Genomic DNA, 24,566 nt, shown 5'->3' with positions numbered 1-24,566 from the left:
TTGTGGCAAGTAAGTACCTAATCAACTGTTAAATAAAACAATGTCAACCTGCCTTAACTTTCTGTGTATCTCTTATTTGTGTGGCTAGGTTCTGTCGATATTCTAGCTGCCGTTTCAGCTCCTGTAAATGAGAAATAAAATAAAATTAGAGTCCTGAGTATAGCAAACAGAAATTCAGAATTTGAACACGCTTGGATAGAATACTTCTAGTAGTGTTTCGTCGAGCCATTATGCGAATGGGTTTATCCTATACGGTTTCCTTAAGTATATATGTGCTATTTTCAACCAAAAGGGTACTTAATGTCGTTTGTCAGTAAGGCGCTATTTCCTTATAGCTTCAATTAGATATCAACCTTATCAACAAGCGACAATGTGGTACCTTTTGGTTGATAACGTCACATATGTATAAGTAAGGTTCCCTTAAGTGTTTATTTTTGTAAACGATGTGTTGTGTATAATAAAGTGATTACTACTACTATAGTTTAGAGCACCTACCCGCGAGGTAGAGACCACCTGTCTTTTTCTAACTGAAAAGAGGGACAGGTAGTCTATCTCGCGGGCGAGATATTGTCGCGCCAATCATGTGCTAGCCCGGCTAGGCCGGTATATCGAAAGGTCACACAAGTTTGAAGGTTTGAACTTCGAGTTTTCCATATTTCCTCAAGCAAGCCAAGTTTGTCAGTAGTATGGAGTGTAGAAGTAAAAGGAGGAAAATCTCTATATATGAAAAGTGTCCATCAAAAAACAGTAAATAGACGGCGCCACCATACACCGAAGTACCTAGACCATACACCTAGTATTTTATATAGATGTGCGACCGTGAGTGACAGAACATACGCAATGAGACAAAATTAAAAACACGTTTTATACCAAAAAGGTTTTAGCAAAAACAACCTACGTAATTTGGTCGGGTTATTTGTTACCCCTCCCCCATTTCATCTCTACATTATTATACCTCTATGGTTCATGTCATAGAGTCTCCTATATATTACAATACTCTTTGGTCTCAGAGCCTACCTAGCGCCACCGGTGAGATTAGGAACTTTTATTTACAGCTGAAAGCTGGTCACTTTTGAAACAATTCTGCCATAAGAGATTGCCATCCTTTCTATACCATCCATAGTCAGTAGAAAATAAAAGATTCGAAATTTAAAAATTGTATGTTAGATCGATCCTTGGAGCCTACATTTTTCTAATTTGCCGCCTTTTTCTACTGTCAAAGCTGGCTTGCCAGAATATACATTACCTGCTTGGCACTATCCAATTTCTTCTGTAGATCTCTCACTGCCTCGTTCCTCACGGCTTGCATTTTGATGTCCCTCTCTTGTCGTTCTCTTTGCAACTCGTGATTCCTCTCTGCTATGTGTGCCCTGTATTCTTCAGCAAGTTTCTAGGAAATATAAACAGGTTGAAGTAAGTTAGTATCCTGTGAGTGTGAGAAAAATCGAAAAACGTTACCTGCCTCTCTATTGATTCGAGCGATAGAGAAGTAGATAAAGACATTTCGAAATTCGTTTTTCGCGGCAGGGCAAGCCGTTCGTTTGGCCGATCTACTAACTCGTACTATCAAATCTGTGTGGCTTTGTGATTAATCGCAGCTAGTTGGGCAACTTTAAGAACGAGAGGTACCTATACGATACGAGTATAACTTTGGAACTACGTCCACATGGCTCCACTCACCTTGCAACAAATCACATGCGATTTTAAATTGCATTTGATTGGTTGATGAAATTCGTTGCACCTATTTAAAGCTCCTTCCACACTCGTGCGCGAATCGCGGCGCGAACGCGAGTGTGGAGCGAGCTTCGCAGATCTGCGAAATCGAAATCGAAAAGAATGTCTCGTGGAATGCACCCAACACCATCTAAACGAGAATAGGCGGTAGCGCCATCTGTGCGAGAATTAAATTTTCTTGATTTCCGAGGCACGTTTTTTTTCCTTAGACTGTATTCATCTTATACGGAGTTACATAGGTCTTTGGTTCAAATTATGGTAAGATTGGTAAGTATCTATAGCCGGTCACACACCTTTGTCAGTAGAACAAGGTGCAAAATTCAAATTTTCTCTGGGACGATTAGCCTTCGCGCCTACCTTTTTTAAATTTGCCGCTTTTTTCTACTGACGGAAATGGCTTGTCAGACTTTATCTACATGGGTCTCTTGACATAGGATAGTGTTTAGGTACCTGTTTTTTTTTTTTTTTTTTCTTCTTGTTATGGCTTTTGTTAGGTTAGCCAATGTCAGGTTGTGGAGGAATTAAAAGTTAGGGAAACTAGGAATTAGGAAATACGGATAAGACGAAAATTTGGAAAGGAAAGGATTGGATTTAGTGTAATATATATAATTATATTCTATACTATATTTTTATATCATTCTTTTCTAAAAATACTGATATAATTTTATAAATATCATAGGAGTTACTAAATAACAAGCAAATTATGGATGTAGGAAATGGGATGCGTAATGATTCAAGGCTGGAAAGGAAATCAGACCGATCATAAAGAGGGCATGCAAAGAAAATATGGTTCAGATCCCCATAGTCTCCACAAGAACAATGAGGATCCGGCTTTTTATTTATTACGTGTAAATGCTCCGGGGAACAAACATGCCCCAGGCGCATTCTACACAAAATAGAAGTTACAGTTTTCGAAAAAGATATTTTGCTAAACCATGGTTTCCTTGGAATTGACGGCTGAATACGCCTATAATGTTCACCTTTTGAGGTTTCCTTATTCCAAATCCCATTCCAATCCTCATACAAATAAACTTTTGACAAATTTATTAAGTCAAGACAATAATTCTGGTATGGCACAATGTCTCCCACGTGAATAGCCTCATTCGCCAATTGGTCAGCTCTTTCATTCCCAGGAATGCCCACGTGGCTTGGTACCCAAGCCAGCACGACAGCACAACTCTTCTGTGAACATTTATACAAAAGATTCCTAATATTAAAGATAACTGGAGACTGTTTATGAGACTTAAATGGGAACCTCGTTATGGCTTCTAAAGCACTGCGAGAGTCTGAAAAAACTATGGTTTTGGGTATCTTCAACATAAGTATATATTCTATAGCTTTAAGTAAACCATAACATTCACCAGTGTAGACGGAAGTTTCAGGTGGCAGTTTGATAAGTTGTAATCCTTTGTATTGTGAATGGAAAATACCAACACCAACGCAACTCCTATCGCCATGTTTGGAGGCATCTGTGTATAAACAGTGCCAATTAGCCCATTCAATATTAAGAAGGTTAATAAATTCCAATTTTGGATTAATATCGTTTTTAGATAACCCTATGTTAAATTTAATATCTGGCTCTGTAATGAGACTGTTGTAGTCGTGTTGATATAAAGGAAGAATCGCACTTCTGTAAGTGGGTGCTTCTAAACTTTGATATTTTTTATAACTTTTAACAAGACAAGGGGAATCCTTATGAGCCCAATAATTACAGGATCCGACCAGTTCAGCCAATTGCTTTACTTTTGAAATCAGTGGATGAGAATCTAGTTGCAGGGTACGGAAAAAGAATTTATCACAGAGAAACTGTCTTCTAAACGCAAGGGGTGGATCACAGCATTCTACTTGTAAGCAACTTATTGGACTTGATTTCATTGCACCTGTAACCAATCTTAAAGCCTTGGACTGAATAGAATCAATTTTTTTGATCGCTTTAACATTTCCAGGGTGTAAGAGGAAAGTACCATAATCTAAAACACTTCTAATCAAAGCGTTGTATAGCAATCTCATAGTAAAAGGGTGAGCCCCCCACCAGACTCCTGTCAGACATCTTAAAATGTTCAGATTCCGTTCACATCTTAATTCAATATTTTCAAAATGAGGAAGTCCAGTAAGTTTACGGTCCAATATAACTCCCAAAAATTTTACATTATCTTTAATTACTAATGGACTACCATTATAATTTATGTTAACAGGTGGAATATTTTGCTTTCGTGAAAAAACTACAACCGAACTTTTAGACGGCGAAAGATCTAATCCATTATTATTCAACCAATTATTTAAGGCACTCAAAGATGATGATAATACATTACTAATGTTTTCTAAAGATCGCCCAGAAACATATAAGAGCAAATCATCGGCATATTGAAGAACATTTACCTGCCCTTTAACAGAAAGTTCCAAATCATAAGTATAAATGTTATATAGTAAAGGACTCAAGACAGATCCTTGTGGCAGGCCCTTCCAAACTGTTCTTTGAATGACTTCATTTCCAGACTGGTCTAGTGGATACTTTATGTACCTTTCATGCAACATATTTATTATAAAATTAATCAAAAAGTTAGGAACATCTAGTTGAATTAATTTATTTTTTAAGATTGAAATGTTGACGTTGTCGTACGCAGCATTTATATCTAGAAAAGCAGCAACTAAGAAGTCATTTCTAGAGAAACTTATTCGGATATCTGTGGTATTATATTCGTATTTAGTCCTAGATAATTTAACAGTGTAGTTCTCCCTTTTCCGCTGCATCATACGCAAGTTTAGAGATACCATTAAAAAAAGTAAAAACGTCATCTCCTGGCAACACTCACTTTTCCTTTTGCGCTCAACGCGTCGTGATACAATTCTACGATTTCAATTTAAAATACTAATATTTTTGGTTTATCCTGTTTGTTCTGATAAGAAAAACCATGCCTAAAAGAAAAAATGAAGATATTCAACATAAGATTGATAGATTGGAAAAGAGGCTCGCGAAATACCGCGAGAGTCGCGAGACTAATGGTAAGTACTTATGGCTAAATCAGTCAGCCTTTATGAATTCTAGTGATTTAGGGTTTATTACAACAATTTAAATAATGTACAATGGTCCCGTGGGGATATTTGTACGTAAATATATATATATATATTACAAATAATCAAAGAATTTTCATAACCTCACTTATTCGCATGTCGTGTGACGCCATGTGCTTTATCGGTGCGATAAAGATTTTTAAGAGGTGAATATTTGCACTCCCGTGTGACGGGACTGCCTTTATCCGTGGGATAAAGTTAAAAATACTATAGAAATGTTATATTTTTTAGCTCAACACCAGGAGCTAGACCCCGAGGTAATGGACCAGCAAGAGGAGCTGGATCATAATGAAAACAATGTAGACTTGGGCGTGGCCCAAGATGAAAATATAAACGAAATCCAGGAGGCCGACTTAGAGTTCGGCGAGGCCCAAGAGCCTGACACTGATATGGGCGAGGCCCAGGATCTGAACTCGGAACTTGACAGTGAGTTTTTGTCGGCATTAGGGGAGTCTGCAGGAGGAGTCAGACAATATGGAGATGAGATTCACAAGGAGATCTTTAATACGGTTAACAAAATCCTGCTAGAGGGAATATCCAAACAAAATAAGGAGAAGCTTCTGGAAACCCTGCTAATTCCAAGCAATTGCAAGCTCCTGGATGCCCCTAAACTTAATACAGAGCTCATTGGAGTTATGAATAACCCGTCAAGAGTACGGGATAAGCTGTTGGAAGAAAGACAACAGGAATTGGGCTCGGCTATTGGAAGTATTTGTTCCGTTGTTAACACAATGTCAAAGCAAGATTTTAACAAATACAATGTTATTAAGAAGCTGACTGATATCTCACGCATTCTGTGCCACTTACATTGTCAATATACTGAAATAAGAAGAAGGTTGGTTAATCCATTTTTGGATAAGAACTTAGTAGAATCCCTGAAAGATAATAAGAGAGGAGAGTTCCTGTACTCAAGTCTGGACATCTCAGTAAAGTCTTACTCTGCTATGAAGCGGGCTGCGAATATAATAAAGCCCAAGCCAACCCATACTGCAAAGAACCCGCACACTCCAAAAAACTTTCATCAGACCCCTCGGCGTCTGCACCCAACCTATCAAGTCCACCCAATGAGAGGGTCATATCGAGGGGCTCATCGATACAATGCTCCTCGCCAGCCCTTCAAGCCCCTGGACATCAGACCAATGGGACCATCAGCGAGAGGCCGTGCCAAATATCCTTAAAGGTACCTTTCGCAGGCAGACTTTTTTATTTCTATAAATGTTGGTGTAATATAACCCAAGATCCTGTCATTTTGAGCTGGATAAGAGGATATAAAATCCCCTTTATAAGTCAACCTTTTCAAAATAATTTGCCTCAGAATAATAATTTTAATTCGGCTGATAAACAAATTATTTTGAAGGAAATTGAGGAACTGTTAAATCTTGGGGCAATATCAGTGTGTGAAAATGAGCCTATACAATTTTTATCCAGTATTTTCACCATTCCTAAAAAAGATGGCTCACATAGATTCATATTAAATTTAAAAAAGCTAAATAGGTTTGTAGGTGATCATCATTTTAAGTTAGAAGACATTAGAACGGTATGCAAGTTATTAACAAAGGGTGATTTTATGTGCACAATTGACCTTAAACATGCTTACTATATGTGCCCCATTGACTCTGACCACAAGAGATTTTTAAGATTTAAATTTAATGACACATTATATGAATACAACTGTTTAGCTTTTGGGTTAAGTTCGGCCCCATATGTTTTCACCAAACTTTTAAAACCAATTATAGGATATTTAAGAGAGAAAAGCATAAGAGTAGTGATATATTTAGATGACATTATATGTTTTGGATCCTCATATGATGAGTGTCATAATAATGTTCATGATATAAAAAATATTTTAGTTTGTCTAGGGTTTGTAATCAATGAAGAAAAGAGTAACCTCGTTCCTTCCAATATCATAGAGTTTTTAGGTTTTAAAGTAAATTCACTTAACTTGACTCTAAGTCCCACGGATAAAAAACGTGGAAAAATATTATCCATTACAAACAAATTTCTAATAATACATCAGTGCACAATTAGGGAATTTGCAAAGATGTTAGGCAATTTAGTCTCTGTATGCATGGCTATCTCCTATGGTTTTATGTATACAAAAAACCTAGAGAGGGATAAATTTATTGCTTTGGAACGTTCGGGAGGAAACTATGATGGTAATATGGCTGTAAGTGAGGAAGCAAAACAGGATCTGAGGTGGTGGAGACAAAACATAATGCATAGATGCTGTGTTATTAAGCAATACAATTTTTTATTGGAGATTTATAGTGATGCCTCATTATCTGGATGGGGTTCTGTTTGTAATGGGAAAAGTGCAAAGGGGGCTTGGTCTGTGGAGGAAAAAGAGAATCATATCAACTATCTGGAGTTGTTAGCAGCATTTTTTGCATTGAGATGCTTCGCTAACAACTCCAGAAACTGCGAAATCTTATTGAGAATCGACAACACCACTGCAATTTCATATATAAATAGAATGGGTTCAGTACAGTTTCCTCAATTAAATAACCTGGCGAAACAGATATGGCAGTGGTGTGAGGCAAGGGACTTATGGATATATGCATCCTACATAAAATCAAAGGACAACTTTGAGGCAGATTATCAATCTCGTTGTTCACCTAATGAGGACATAGAATGGGAGTTATCACCATCAGTGTTTCGCAGTATAACTGATTCTCTGGGTGTCCCAGTAATTGACCTGTTTGCTTCACGTTTCAACAATAAATGTACTAAGTATGTATCTTGGCACCGTGACCCCTTTGCATGGAATATTGACGCCTTTACTGTAAAATGGTCCGATTACTTTTATGCATTTCCTCCCTTCTCTTTGTTATTAAAGGTGTTACGAAAAATAGTTACTGACAAGGCCACAGGTATAGTGGTGTTCCCTATGTGGCCTACACAATCCTGGTACCCCTTACTTAGGTCACTAGCAATATCTGAAATTATTACATTTGGTCCAGATAAAAAACTGTTAACATCTCCTTCCAGATCAACACACCCCTTACACCAGCACCTTACCCTGGGGGCTTGCATATTGTCAGGGAGGCAATGAAGAGAAGAATGTTACCTAACAAGGCAATTGAGATAATGATTGCCTCTTTATCTAAAAATAGTATTAAACAGTATGACTCTTGCCTGCGTCAGTGGTGGCATTTTTGTATCACCTCTAAGGATGATGTTTTAAGTGCCTCAATACCAAAGATATTAGATTATTTAACAATTATTTTTGATAAAGGTGCTTCATATCAAACGTTAAATTGCCATAGGTCAGCATTGTCTTTAGTCATAGGTAGTCACGTAGGCACAGATGATAGGATAAAACGCTGGTTTAAAGGAGTTTTTAAATTACGACCAAGTATACCCAAATACTCTAGTACTTGGGACCCAGCTATAGTACTTTCTTATATAAGATGCTGGTATCCCTTAGAAAATTTAGATTTAAGACAAATTACTTTGAAGACTGTCATGCTCCTAGCGCTCACCACTGGGCAACGTGTGCAAACTTTATTTTTAATCAAAACTAACAATATAAAAATAAATGATTCTGGTGTAGAAATCACTCTTACAGATTTACAAAAAACTTCAGCTCCTAATAGATTTATGTCAAAATTATCCTTACCGTCTTTAAATAATGACTTAGAAATTTGTCCTGTTAAGACTCTCTTACATTACTTAGAAGTGACACGAGAACATAGGGGAAATGATTCTCATTTTTTTCTTACATTTAAAAGGCCTTATAAAGTAGCTTCCACACAAACTATTAGCAGGTGGATCAAGTCAGTTATGAAAGAGAGTGGTATCAATGTATCTGTATTTTCATCTCATTCAACACGCCACGCCGCTTCTTCAAGAGCATATAGATCAGGACTTCCCATAGACAGTATTTTGAAGGCCGTTGGATGGTCTAGCAGATCTCTTACTTTCGCTAGATATTATAACAGGCCCCTGATAAATGATGAACAAAGTGCATTTGCACGAGCAGTCTGTGATTCTGAGGCTAGACAGAATAGTTAGTTTAGGTCTTAGTTTTTTGTAATCTTGTAGAAGTCTGATTAGATTATAATATTAATAAGATTTATAATACTTATGTTATGGTGAGACCCACCTTGTTATGTTAATTAATATTAATATATCGACTTATAGTCTGTATAGGCTATATAAAAACCGTGTTTCTTATGTTTCGGTATCTTTGTTTTGTTTAACATGTTAATTTTTTATATGAGACCATGACTTAAACAGAAGTCTTAGAAGAGTTATGATGTTATGTTTTTGAAGAATATAGTTTTGATTTCCTTTATGCAAATAATTTTTTAATTTTGCCTCTAAACATCTACACTGTTAAATTATCTAGGACTAAATACGAATATAATGACAGGATTAAACGAACTTACCTGAAGTGAAGTTCAATCCTTATTATATGAAGTATTTAGTCCTAGATAAGGGAGGTTCCCACCCTCCTCTAGTAAATCATGTCATGATTTACTTCCCATTTATTGTATTAACGCTCTAAACGAAGTGAGTGTTGCCAGGAGATGACGTTTTTACTTTTTTTAATGGTATCTCTAAACTTGCGTATGATGCAGCGGAAAAGGGAGAACTACACTGTTAAATTATCTAGGACTAAATACTTCATATAATAAGGATTGAACTTCACTTCAGGTAAGTTCGTTTAATCCTGTCAAAAATGCTTAAACTCTCAAGAGTACATTTACCTTTCCTAAAACCAAATTGATTACAAGATAACAGTTTATTATGTTCTATAAACCATTCCAATCGGATTTTTACTAAGTGTTCGGCAATTTTAGACAGTACAGTTGATAAAGCTATCGGTCTATACGATGTGGGATCTGAATTGGGTTTATTCGGCTTCTGTATTAAAATTAATGTTTGAGTCCTCCATTCTTTAGGAACAGAGCCTGTTATCATAACATTGTTAATCAATGAAAGGAAGTAACAAAGACTGTTATCGTCAAGTTTTGACAAGAAAGAGTAAGGAATCCCGTCTTCACCGGGTGCAGAGTCTTTAGTTGACGAAAGTACTCCTTTTAGTTCAAAAAGTGAAAAGGGGGAATTTAAAACATCTTCAGCATTATTATTAGATAACATGAGTGGTCTGAGAATCATAGGATGCTCTGGGACGTAAGGTGGACCCAAACGATCCATGACTTGTTCTGCTAAAAGTGGAGGTATTTTACTCTGTGTGTCTTTAAATGCCGATCTAAACCGTCTAATGTTTTGCCAAACTATAGATGGTGAAACATTAGGACTTAATGATTTACAAAACCTATGCCACCTGTGGTGTTCATAAATAAATAAATCAATCAGATGCGTTGGCAACACTAGTCAGACTGTCATGGCGGAGCGGTGTTTCGAGCGCACTGTGTGGATAATAAATTGTTTTATTTATAATATAATTAATCCAAGAGTGGTTAGATTAACGGATGTAAATCTAAACACCACAAGTGGCGACGAGGTAAATCAGAAAACTGTAAGTAAACACGAAATGTGACAAATAAGCGTGCAGAAATAAATAAGGCGCCATGTTTACCAACAATTGCAGCGGCAATAAATGGTATCGAAATTCTAACTAAATAAGTACAATTCAATTCAATCTTGTCTTGTGATAGACAAACGATTGCAGTAAATGAATGTATATTCATGTCGTAAATAACGAAAATACCAACAAGTTGGTTTAGGCTGATGCCGTATGTATGGTGTAGGTTACTCGTACGGCCGAGTTGTAAAGTCCTAGTAAAGCCATAAACCCAAATAACGAAAATACCAACAAGTTGGTGTAGGCTGATGCCGGATGTATGGTGTAGGTTACTCGTACGGCCGAGTTGTAAAGTCCTAGTAAAGCCATAAACCCCATAAAATGATGGGAAGAAATCGCTAAAATGTCAAATGACTACTGGCTGCGGCCGAAAATGATGTAAACTCGTACGTCCGAGTTGTCAAATAATACATCATACACCCCACAAAATGGATGGGAACGAATAAAGCGATAAATTGATGAAAATGAATTTTATTGTACTTGTTAGTTATTCATAAAATCTATGTACCATGAGTACTTATCTAATAAAAAATTATGAAAACTGGAATATGACCTGCATGTACAGGGTAATCTAAAGGAAAAGTAAATGCTTGGTGGTATTTCCACATATAAAGACATAATAAACAAATAAATTATCCCCTAGTTGCTCAGAATTACAAAAGGACTCGTATTTTGTATCTTCATTTTGACAGATCACAATTACTACTGTGCTTTTTCTAATGCCTTAATGGGTGTAACCCGGAGGCGTCTGTGGATTGCAAATGGAGTCTAATCTAAATGTTTTATTACAAGATAAATTGGCAAGATGACATTATGTTGAATCAATAATACACTGTCTAGTGAAGTAGATAAATGAGCAATTTATCACAATGATTTGGATTATCTAATAATGTATGGAAATACAAGAACTCCAAAGTATCACACTTACACAAGGTTATTTTGTTTTCAAATTTCAAAATGAAAAGAAGAGATTGTGTGTTCGATTCCTTATTGTATGCTGCATAATAATAAAATAAAAATAGCCTTTTGTTTCAGACAATTACATAGTTTCACTTGTTATCTTTGTATATTACATCTTAATTATTTATTATAATAGGGTTGTCTGTATGCCTTTTGTTGGCAAAGGCCTCCCCCAACTCTTTCCATTTCTCTCTTTCTAGTGCTATGCTGCATAATAGTACATTGCATTTTAAATTTTAAAATGAGATTTATAAGAATTAATATTGTAATCAGTAATATACATACAAGACATCTGAAACAAAATAAGCTCTCAAAAGTTCATGACTTGTCCATTCAATAAACCCAAATTTTAGCAGTATCTGTTCAAATGATTCCCTGCATTTTATTGAAAAGTAGATGTATATAGTTATTTGTTATACAAACTGTAAATATTTAAATAGCAATTTTCTTGTTTCCTGTACATCAAGATGGCTTTTACTGGAATTGGATCTCGCATATAAGTAGTTCCTGTATTGAGAAATTTTGTCAGACCGTGACCAACATTTCTGACTTGTGGATTGTTTTAAGTTTTAACAGGATGAGTCTCATACAAACATTTGATTCTCAAGATATACCGGAACAAGTGATATCATTGAAATCAACATTTGTCATCTAGCCTATTCAATTAAATTTTGTCTTATGGTAGACAAGTTATGAGCAACAACAAATGTCAACAAGTTGACTTAGATTATATATCTTATATTAACTTTATTAGTTCTTATCAAATTCTACAATGGAGGCACTAAAGAAGTTGTTTAAGACACCTGTTATAAAATGATTCACATTGCAGGAGCTTATCCCTGGAAGGGGAAGCCGTTTTAGTGTTAACAATGTTAACATATACATGTTAGAAAAAATAAAAAATAAAATAAAAGAAAAACTGAAAGAGAGGTCTGACAGACAAGGCCTTAGTAGAGAATACAACAATGTCCCGGAGTAGATTTACTCTAGGAATGTGTACTAACAATTAATATGAGTTTTCAGGTTTCTTGGGCATCACCAGATTTTACAAAACTACAGAGCAAAATAATTATACTGGGTGTTAATGCAAATGTTAAGTTATATTGATATGTCACAATATGTCCTAATTAACACATTGAGAACAGCAACTTCAGTAAAATTGTTGTTTGCAACGTCTGTGGGTGTTGTTCAACATTGTCAGAGAAAATATCAGTGACCAGGAATGGAGACTGACTTAGCTGCGTGAGGTATAATGATGTCAGCACCTGTGGTATGTTACGAGCCATATATATTTCTAAATGTCAGTGGAATAGGGTAAGTGCAAGTAAAAAAGAAAATCTTAATGGAGTTTTGATTTAACCTTACTAGTGATCATGTCGAAATTGTCAACTCTTGAGTGGCAGTGATTTAGACCACCTCATCGAAATTGAAATTAAATTCGACGGGCACATATTGGTATCCATATCTTAAAACCTTCCAGTCTTAAACCATATCTTATTCTTGTGCATTGTGCGGCCTGCATTTGTTAGGCAAGCTGGCAATGTCTCTTACTCTGTATTAACCTTTTGGACGCCAATGACCGATATATCGGCACCGCAGGTACAATGCGCAAAGACGGATTCATCCATCACAGACCACAGCGCAACAGAGCGTGCATGTGCATCAAGTTCAATTTCAGTTTTGACACTTCGGTGACGTGACGTTCGAGTGACAGCTTTTGTGTTTGACATGGCGTCAAAAAGGTTAAATAATAAATACATTAGGTCCAAGGATATACAATCACCTTATAGGAGGGATTAGAATAATGTACTTATTAGTGTCAATGTTACCTATGATGTTTTTTAAACAAATTTATGGTAGATTGCTTCCTTGAAATTTTCAGCAAGTATTTTCAGGAACAAGGTATCCTATGACATTAAAACTCAATATTTCATGAAATGTGTACATTATAAATAGCAATGGAGTATTACGTTTTTAAGGCAGAGGGTATATATTTTCCACCTGATTTTGAACTTTATTTCAAGTTATAGGGTTCATTTTTGCGTTAAATTGTTGACGCTTATGCCTTATTAATGGCCTGAAATGTATACCTGTAACAGAACAAATAAATACCTAAATACTACTGTATACTGCTTATACTAGTCCATACCACAAGTCCATTATGTATTTACGCAAGAAAGACAACATCAAATTATTACATGTCAATCAACTTGATTAACGGCTCACAACACAAACAACTGCTTGAATTGTTTATATACCACTTATGTACCTTCCCAAATGGGTATAAAACACACCCATAGCGTGGTGACAGATGAATCGTCTGGATTTCTCTTACAGGAAGTTCACAACCAACCAATGCGGCTGAAAACTGACTACGTGCTAAACAGTCCATTTGGAGTGCAAATTCCTGGCGAAGGTCGGTGGAGTTTATCTGGTGGTTACAAATATTGCACTGAATCCTCCATCAAGCAAATAACGCAAGTTAGCCACGACGTTTTGTCGCCATAATTTGGTTTCTGTTGTTTTGAAATACATATGTATTATGTATTTTATGTAAGTATTTAGATACCAACAGTACCAACACAGAATAAAAATAGTAAAATGTGAAGCGATTTCAAATATCTTGATTGTTTATGACAATTAAGTGCATTGTAACGATTACAGCGCCACCTGCGTGGCGTATGTATCCTTATATTTACTTACTTGTAGACAAAATGTGCGTGATATGGGGATTCAAATCTATGTGAAACATGTTTAGATGTTTGTCACTAATTATTGTAATTAATTGATACTGACATGTTATAAATAAAGATAATCTGTCTTAATACTTAATAGCGGTAGCAAAAGGGTAACTATACTAATATATATAGCATAAACTAAAACTTTTAGTTACCAAGGATTTTAATTTTCAGTGCCCTTACAGGGTCATAACTATTATTTATTATGTACCATCATATGTACCAATGAAAGAAATTAATGACTGATTACTGATTAAAATTATGGTGTAGAATGTTGAAAATGTGCACATTGGCTCATATAGGTAGTTTCAACTACAAAAAATATTGTAAGTATGAAAGTTTATTAAACATATATATGCTTCATGTATTTATCTATAGAGGGTTAATAGATTTATCTATAGTTGGTCAAACCAAATTGGCAATAAATAGGAACAATACTCATCCTTTTCTTTTGTGTGCTGGTGCTAGTGTAAGACAAGGATAGTATGATTCTCTGTCTATGTTTGAAATGTGACAGTCCTTGACAAACTAACAGATTTTATTATGTATGATATAATTGCAAGTATACACTGAAATGAATAGATGCAGATTTTAACAAAAGTACTTAAAATTTCATTTAAAAGAAAGGAGAGGTAATAGATTATAAATGTCATAGGTATCTCTACAAAAGAGGATACACTGCGAACAAGATATTTATGGAACAATCATTATTATACTGGATGTACAGGTCATAGATGTATCAGTATTGCTACAGTGAATGTTACATGTCATTGATGTATCAGTATATGGTCTACTTTAACTACCTACATTAAGGACTAATCTAGACTCAAGTAAGAATATATATATGTTGTGCTACTAACCAGTGGTACATATTTCTAGTCTAACATCACTCATTGTTGTTAACATATTAAGCATCCAAAGCTGGCTAGGTAATATATAGTCGTGATCATATTGTAAACATAATGATTGTACACTAAAGGGTATTTACAAGAAATAAGGTTTCTAAGACTATGTGGAAAGCTGTAATATTATTGGTAACTGGAGTTCGACTTCTTGATATTATCATTAGGTGTTGTCATTCATAGGTGAACACCGAGTTAATAAAAAGTGTGTGGTGATTTATTAGTTTTGTCATTGTTTCTAAATGCATTATTTTAATTGTTACCACTCATTTGGTTAAAGCTAAGATGCTGATTAGAAATGTGTGTAGTGCGAGTTTACTTTTTGTTATTTAGTAAATGGTTCATTTTATGAATTGTTCTACAATTTCAAATTTGTTAAAAGGGAAGAGATGTGGTGTTCATAAATAAATAAATCAATCAGATGCGTTGGCAACACTAGTCAGACTGTCATGGCGGAGCGGTGTTTCGAGCGCACTGTGTGGATAATAAATTGTTTTATTTATAATATAATTAATCCAAGAGTGGTTAGATTAACGGATGTAAATCTAAACACCACACCACCCTTCAAACTTTTTTTTTCTAAGTAATTCTTTAGTGGATTTAGCAACTTCTAAGTAGTTATCAAAGTTATTATCAGTCATTTCTTGACAATACCTTTTCTCTGCCTCCTTTCTTTGTTTAACTGCAAGAGTGCAATCTGAATCCCACCAAGGTGGAGATGGAATGAATTCTGGACTACTACTTTTCAAAGGAAAGGTTTCATTTGCAGCGTCAAGCAAAGCTGTGGCAAATGCTTGTGAACTGTCTAATATATTCAAATGACTTATTTCTGGCAAATTATTGATTTTTTGTTCTACAGCCTCTCTGTACTGATGCCATCTATCATCAATCAGCTTGTGTTTTATACGGGGCATTCTGACATGCCTTTGAGGTTTCTTAAACAAAGGAAAGGCAATGAGAATAGGAAAATGGTCGCTACCATAAGTGGAAACTGCAGTTGACCAAGATAGAGATGAAGCAAGATCTGGAGTACAAATGGACAGGTCTATTGCACTTGGATTTCGAGCAAGTCTAGTTGGAGATCCAGTATTTAATATGCATAAATTACGTGAGCTAATTAGTTCCAACAACTTTTCTCCATAATATAAAGTTTGAGCAGAGCCCCAGAACTCATGGTGAGCATTAAAATCCCCTAAGCATACAAATGGTTTAGGCAGGACCTTAAAAAGTCGTTCAATTTCTTTAAAAATATTATTATTAGGTTTATTATAATATAATGATACAAAACAAATACTATTTACAACCACTGCTATAACAGATAATTCGTCACTATGTACAGGTAGAGTGATAAAATCATATGTTAATGAGTTTTTGACAAGTATGGCCACTCCACCATACCCATCAGGTCTGTCTTCTCTCAGACAGACATATCCTGGTATTTTAAACACTGAATCCCTTCTCAACCATGTCTCTTGAAGACAGATTAAAAAGGGATCATGTTTATTAATAATATGTATTAAATCTTGTTTTCTATTGATTAGACTGCGAACGTTCCACTGAACCACTAAGGCTCTCTGATCCATTATTGTTGTTATTTAGTTGGTATAAAGCATTAATAACTGCTGCAACGTTGGACGGTGATACTGCGTTAGATTGGGACATTAAATTCATAAGAGCTTTTACTATAGCATCAATACTAGGTGTTTCTTCTTGGTTACTATTAAAAACAGGTTTTTCCCTATGAATAACTGGTTGTCTTACTATTTCTGAATGAGCATTCCTATCATACCCTTTGCCTAACTTTACAGGAGCCCTAGGTTTAAGGAAAACAGTTTTTTTATAAGATTGGTTTTTCAACACTGGTATTATATCCTGATTACTTTGTGAATCATGCTGTGTTTGTGAGGAAGATGACAATGGTGTTGCAAGCAAGGCCTCCGCATATGAGACCCTAGACACAGGCGGGTGAATTTTGGAAGCTTCCATGTAAGAGATGCAACTTCTGCTCATAGTTTCTTTAATAGCTCTTTGTCGGTTAAATTCTAAACATTTTTTGCTAGTGGCTTGATGTGAACCTTTACACAAGCAACACTGATAGTCATCCTCCTCTACATCACAAGATTCACCAGAGTGACCTTGTCCACACTTGAAACACCTTGGTGTTGAGCGGCACTGATTTTTTACATGTCCATAACGGCAACATAGGAAACACTGAACCGTTGGATATATATATAGTTCTACTGGCAAGGCCATGTAGCACATGTACACCCGGGTTGGTAATACTTGCCCATCAAAAGTTAGTATAACAGTACCAGTATTCACAAATTGATTAGTGTTATTGACAACAATTTTCCTTTTAATTCTTCTTATTTTTTTAATTGGCCCACAGCCAATTGGCAAGTTAATAGAAGTCTGTACTTCATCATCAGTCAAGTCAAGTGGTACACCTTTAATCACTCCCATGCGTGTGACATTGAATGTTGGGATGAAAGCATTGTATTTGTTTTTTCCTAAGCTGTCATTACTTAAAAAATTGTTAGCATCAGTGAATGTAGCAAATGCAATGCTGACTCTATTTCTGCCTATTCTCTTTAGACTGCCGTTCACAACACCTTGGATGTTATTTTGTCGCATAAAACGACCAAACGTTATGGGATGGAGAGTTGTGCCATCACTGCTGGCTTCTCTTTGAACATGTACAACAAAAGGTGCAATGTCAGACTGTTGGTAGCGGTCACGACCAACGGGCACATAAGTAGGTGGGGTCGAGATATTATGAGTAATTGTATTTTCATAATTCGAGTTTACAATGGGATTTGGTTTTTCTGTTAGCTGTGGTTGAATGGAATTCTCTTTTAATTTTGCTTCAGCAACGCAAACACAATCGGTATTTTTATTCTTGCTTAACCCAGATTTGCGTTTTCTTTTATTACAGTTGGTACACATTCGTGAAAGAATTTTTCTTTTTAAAGTTACGTCCGCAGAATTTGATACTGACGCATCAGTATCCATCGAAGATTCTATCGCAGAAATGAGAATATCCATTGATGTTTTTGACCCTGAGGGAATCGTTCCCCCAGGGTCAGGGGGCTGACCATCCCCCATAAAAATTTACATATAACTAGCACTTACCGATCAATATATACACCTAACTACTAAATAATATTAAAAACTAAAACTAAATCTACAAATATATACACTAAATACAGACTCCAACCCTTTTGAAATACAATCTCAAAAGTTTAATTACAAAAACCGCGTCCGCCGCGCCCGAAGTTTCCCGCCCTTTTTCTAGGTACCTGTTTCTGAGCCCGTTTTTCTTCTTCCGCTTGTTTACTTCCCTCATCTGTGTTATTCTCTTTCTCTCTCATCCACTGGTCAACGACGTTATCCCTGTCCTGCTCTAACGCCTGCGCCATCGTCCTCTCGCGGTTGTGGTTGGCTATGAACTGTTGCTTTTCTATCTGTAGTTGCGTCTAAAAATAAAGTGAAGACTGAGTTAACACTCCCAGGGGTCTTCATTTGCCAGCCACAGCCATATAATGACATGAAGTTTTAAATTTTTAAATGAACTGATTGTGTTTTGTGACCCGATATCGCAGTAAGTGACCCTACACACGAGCGCTTTTTCAACGCGCGTTTAAAAAGCGCTTGAATCTGCCCGCACGCTAAATTCGATTTAAAGACCAAGGCTTAAAGTTGAAAATCCAACAACGCTTGATAAAAAGCGCTACCGCCATCGTGTGAATAAATACACATGTTTCCATTTGTGTCATTCAAATGCTTTTTTAACGCGCGTTGAAAAAGCGCTCGTGAATGAGGCCTAAGGCTAGGCACGCACGAGCAACTTTTGTCTCCGCAACTTTTTTTGTCTGTGCCGCACTTTCATACCACCTATAGCCTAGATGTGAGAGATAAAGTAGCAATAGTTGCTCGTGCGCGCCTAGCCTAAGGACTGGAGGAGTTATAGTTGGTCAAACCAAATTGTCAGTAAATAGGAACAAAAAAAAAAACTTTATTCATCCTTTTCTTTCGGGTGCTAGTACTAGTGTAAGACAAAGATAGTATGATTCTCTCTGCCTATGTTTGAAATGAGACAGTCCTTTGACAAACTATAAATCATACTCAATAGCGCCAAGCAGTTTGAAAAACAATTTATAAACGAATTAAAAGTATAGTTGGTCAAGCAAATCTTGTCAGTAGAAAAAGGCGCGTAATTCAAATTTTGTATGGGACGATAACCTTTCGCGCCAACATTTTTTAAAATTTGCCGCCTTTTTCTACTGACAAGATTTGCTTGACCAACTATACTTACCTAATACCTACTCCCATATTTCCATATAAAGTTGGTCAAGCAGATCTTGTCAGTAGAAAAACGCGGCATATTTTACAAATGTAGGCGCGAAGGGATATCGATCCCATAGTAAATTTGAATTTCGCGACTTTTTCTACCGACAAGATTTGCTTGACTTGAACTATAGGTACTCTGGCAAGCCAATTTTGTTAGTAGATAAAGGATTTGCCACACTGGATGCGTTCTGCGGGCGGCGGTCAGGTCAAACTTCAACTTCAAAGGTTGCTGTCGATGTTGTTTACACATAATGTAGTATCTTCTTAGTAGTTTGTGCACATAATGCGGGTTTGACCTGACCGCTGACCGCAGAACGCATCTAGTGTGGCAAATCCTTAAAGGCGCGAAAGTCAAAATGTGTATATATATGAGAAATCGATGTTTCACGCCTACTTCTTTCAAAATTTCCGCCTTATCTACTTACAAAGCTGGCTTGTCAGAGTACTCAGAGTATACAACTACGCATGCTACGATCGTATGTGGTCGCTGATCGAAAAGCACTAAGCTTTAAAGCCCCTCCACACTCGTGCGAAAATCGCGGCGCGAAGCCGTGAACGCGAGTGTGGAGTCTAGTTCGCTATTAAGCGAAATCGACTCCTCACCCGCGTTCGCGGCTTCGCGCCCGTAGTCTGGAGCGAGCTTTATACGTAGGTATTTGTACCTATAAATAAGTACGATGTATACTTGCCGCTTCTTATTTAGGTACCTGTCACTTCACCCTGCTCCTCGCGCCTTAAGATAAATTTATTAGGTAAGAACCCTGAAAAAACTTTATAATGAAACGTGATATAATACCATCTGATCCCTCTTTCTCTGAGTATCCCGCTCGATTTCCTGGAGAGCCCTCCTTATGGTATTATCGTCCATTTGCCTCGCCCGCGACTTTTCTGAAGCGAGCCCTTGTAACTTCATTTCATGGCCCTCTATGAAGTTAATTCTATTTTTCATCTGTTGTTCTTTCTTGCGTTTTAAAGCTGAAACGCGTTTGAAGTTTTAAAAGGAAATTGAGGTGGATTTAAGGTTATTTTAGAGGCATTCTTTCTCTTTGAGAATTTAAGTCTATTACAAATACTCATCGTATTGTCTCTATTAAACGGAGAGATGGTGCCAATGGTCCCAATACCAGGAGAGGCGTTTTAAGCCCCCCCATCGCAAAAATCGAAAAGCGAAATTTCGTTGTCTGTCCCTTGTCACTTTTGCTTATTCGAGCGAGAGAGACGCAGATAACGAAATTTCGAGTTTCGCGGTAGACCCTCAAGGGGCCCAAGCCCACTGATTATCAGTCCGCCGGTAGATATCAGCCTGTCAGTTAGAGCAAAAATTGGACAGTTCCGAACAACTGACAGTGACAGGCCGATATTGTCCGGCGGACTGGTAATTAGTGGGCCCCTGCCCCTTCAGATATCTATGTTTAAATATATATTCACCGCCTGCAATTTTGTTGCCGCAATGTTGCACATCGTTCGAATGTTGGCACATTAGGCGACTAACACGCTGGTCGTGCAAATCCGAAGCCACAGCCATACGATCCGGTATGTGATCGAGACAGCTAGCACTATGTAATATGTATATAGAGACAGGCGTAGGTATCTGCATCTAATTATGCACAATGTGAAAACCGCCTTGGAGTAATATTCGTAAAGTGAATTTACCTTCGTAATGGTCCTGTTCCATCTTCTTCCTCATTCGTTCGAGCCTTCTATTCTCTCGCTCCCTCTCCTCGCTCAGCATCTCCCGTCTCTTTCTGCTGGCGCTGGCGATCTGCTCGTCGTAGGCTAGCCGGCGTTCGCGCATCTCTTGTTGCCTTCTGTTTTCTTGGTACTTTTCATACTGTTCCTAAAGAAATAATACTTGGCATTTTTTTAAACATGTGCGAGGCAAAGCACCGGAATCCAGATTATGAATTCAGATGATGAATTCCGTTGCGAATTCAAATTGTGTAAGTCCAGCCTGAAGTTAGGAACTGAGTGTCCGTCACATTGTCCGATGCGATCGGATGTTGGACGATCCTGGAGGAAAGCAGCTGCTAGAGAGTGCCCTATGACATAAAGTCCTCTCTTTTTGGTATAAGAACAATAAACATTTAAACAATGAATAAATAAATATAAAAAGGCGCTTTTAAAATTTTTACTTTGACCGAGCGTTAGTTTAAGCTTAGGCAAAAATGCTTTCGTATGTCCGGAAGTTCTCCTCTGCAGGTCGCATTTCTCAACCGATACTCGTGAAATTTTGAGACCATGAAACGAAAGATAAAAAATTTCTATCGTTTTGTCTTTTGGAAAAAGTTCAAAATGGCGGAAATTGACATTTTAAGACTTAAGCGCCAGTAAACGCCGACACGATTCTGCGCTGTAATAGTCACAAAGAAGTACGTAGGTATTTAATTTTTTTACATTTTTTAAGCTTATCGCAAGGTCTACAGCACACAGAGCCACTAGTCATATTAGTAGGTTAAAATACCTTTCTTCTGACGTCATCTAATAACATTTGATGCCACATTCTGTCAATGTTAGCTTGTTCTATCTCCATGTGTAGTTTCTCCTCCATCTGCGTCTTTTGTAAAGCTCTAAGGCGGTATTCGTCGGCCTTCGTGCTCTGCATTCCTTTTGCACTGCAACAGTAGGTAGTAGGTATAGGAAGATTACGAACCTAATTAACTTGGTTAAATTTTAGGGGTCAGACAACCCTAAAAATTAAGATGTCTGGGTCAATCGGAACGCTTTCGGCTATTCTGCCGTGAAGTTCAACAGAATGTGTTCCTCCTTAGTATGTAATTCTTTTCGTTTACCTATCTTTCGTTCCATTAGCCTCTTCTTAAAATGCGAGATCTATTTACGCAACGCTAAGGTATTATTACCTACCCGTAGTCACAAATCTACTCACATTTTCTCCCTCTCCAAAGCCTTCAAGCATTCTCTAATTTTCTCTCTTTCAATCTCTTCCCCATAGTTCTTTAGTTTACTTAGCCTCTCCTTACAATACCCACACTCTTGAAGCGATTGTTTCGCCTCAAGTTCTCTTCTTAGTGTTTCTTCTTCTTCGTCTAGAAGATGCTTGAGTTTGTGTTGTCTATGTCAGAGGTTAATATCTTCTGTGTCTAATAGAGCTTGAACTTTTTCGCTTGTCCTGTTTATTATCGCTCTGGAAAACAGTAGAAGTTAGTAGAGAATAGGCAAGGCACAACGGAATATTAGCTGACGTAACGTACTACGTAGGCGAACAACACGCGAACGCGAAGCGAAGCGGTGGCCCGGGGTGAATAAATCCTTTGATACCCATAGAAGTACCCTACGTGGGCGATCTCGTTGCGAACGCGAACGCCGTGGGCCCCCGCCGCGCCGCTTCGCTTCGCGTTTGCGAGTTGTTCGCTTACGTAAGACGCATCGTGAGTGAAAACTAGAACTACTATATCACAGTGTAAAAACAAAAAATTACAGTGGACCGACGGCTTTAATGTTCGTGTAAATGCTGACACCACATAAAAACAAAGAAGTGTTGTCACAGACTTTTACATACCAACACAAATATACTAAACATTTCAAATAAGATACGCTAGCCCTGTAAGTAGTACCGAGCTACTAGCAGCAATGACAATGTATGCAGCTCGGGTGCGGGCGACCCACCCCTCTACCCTCGCATCCCGCACGATTGCCCTGTCTAGACGGCTTCGTCGAATGACTATATTGTTTTATAGACTGTGCTACTAATACTGAGTACCTATAGGTGGGTATTAAGATACGTTGAGTAGCGTAAAATGTTGTGGCTGTAAATTTGACAGCTAACGTAAATAGAGCGCTATGGTGCTATAAGTACCTAACAAGAATAATGTGAATGTGTCCGGTCTTGGTCCGGTCAGTATCCCTGTAAATACACAAACTGCTTTGTTGAGGTCGGGCAAAACAAATTGGAACTTACTTCTGCAAATGAACTTTATCATAGTCGACGATGTCACCCAGTGTCTTTATGTCTTCCACGTTGATTGTGGGCTCGGCTTCAAGCCTTCGCCTTTGCTATAAAAATGTGATTAGGTAAAGTTACTTCAATTCGTGATATTTATAATAGTTTTAAATTGTTTTATCAAACAAAATAGGTAAGGTTAATGCTGTCCGTTTGGAGCTGATAGGTAACATTCTAGGATAAGTAGAAAACAAGTCTAGGATAAGGCTCTGACTCTTTCTTAAATAATACAATTTGATTCGGCTCAGTGAGCCTATTAAGGTCTTTGAAATAAGTGACAAATGTCACAAATGCCATGGTTTGCATTAAAAACATCTGAAGCCGCATTCTTTGACAAGCTACGTATGAATCCATGATCCAATCCATATCCATATCCATACTTGCATAACTGAGAAAGTGTGTCTGTCTGTCTGTTACCTCTAAACGCTTAAACCGCTGAACCGATTTAGTTGAAATTTGGCATAGAGATAGTTTGAGTCCCGGTGTCGGAAGTCATCCCTAAAGAGGGTGTAAAGGGGGATGGAAATGAGAAAATTAATGAATTGCCTGTTAATTGGTGTAAGCAATTAAGCATATTATGCTCAAAATTATTGCCATTAGATTTTATCCAGGCGCTATACTTACTCTAACTGCTGTGAACTGTGAAGTCGCGGGCAAAAGCTAGTATTATATAAGCACACATGTCCTAGGTCACATGTGCACTTTTCCTGTAAGTACATGTACGTACTACGTACGTCGCCGAAGTGCCATCTCCATGCTCATTTCTCATTATTTTTCGAATTACAAACTTGCAGGCTAAAACATTATTAAGTAGGGGTATTGTACAAGCTAAATAATCAATCACGTACCTTCCAAAACCGTAAAGGATGTCCGAAATAGACCGATTGCTTGGTGATGTCAGCCATAATTGCTAACTGGCGACAGAGCGATCACCCGAGTACTGAGAATTAGGAACTGTCATCGATCCAACTGTTGCTTGGCGGCCGTTGGCTGGGGAATATTGTTTTTTAGAGCTAATTGCACCTAATTGGTAAAAACATAAGTTTCGATTTTTCAGTGTTAGTGGTAGTAGTTGCTATAACTGATCCAAATTTTATCTATCTGCGCGAAACGGTCTGAGTAAAACGCATTTTTAACCGATTTGCTATACCGAAGGGATTTCACAAGTGTTCCGTGAACAAAGTTTTGTACAGCAATAATTAAGTAAAGCCTCTCTATTACAGATAATAAGTTGCGGAAAGTTTACAAAAAAATGGAAAAAATGGCGAAAATTTGCGGAAAATATCAATGGAAATAAA

At 37.2% G+C, this 24,566-nt stretch overlaps 1 protein-coding gene across 1 annotated transcript; it reads right to left on the bottom strand.

Moving 5' to 3' along the window:
• LOC134750497 (trichohyalin-like) lies at positions 1-24,173 on the bottom strand. The gene is made up of 9 exons (XM_063685682.1): positions 24,117-24,173; positions 23,227-23,321; positions 22,195-22,380; positions 21,772-21,922; positions 20,964-21,147; positions 20,107-20,285; positions 18,260-18,436; positions 1,247-1,390; positions 1-121 (listed from the first exon to the last, which is right to left on the bottom strand). The coding sequence occupies exons 1-9, from the start codon at positions 24,171-24,173 to the stop codon at positions 44-46; spliced, it is 1,251 nt and encodes a 416-aa protein (XP_063541752.1). The 3' UTR covers positions 1-43.
• Positions 24,174-24,566: the final 393 nt, after the last annotated feature.

The sequence above is a fragment of the Cydia strobilella genome, chromosome 2, assembly GCF_947568885.1.
Source record: "Cydia strobilella chromosome 2, ilCydStro3.1, whole genome shotgun sequence".
In the NCBI taxonomy this organism is placed as follows: Eukaryota; Metazoa; Arthropoda; class Insecta; order Lepidoptera; family Tortricidae; genus Cydia; species Cydia strobilella.
This window is presented reverse-complemented; position numbering and strand designations above follow the sequence as displayed.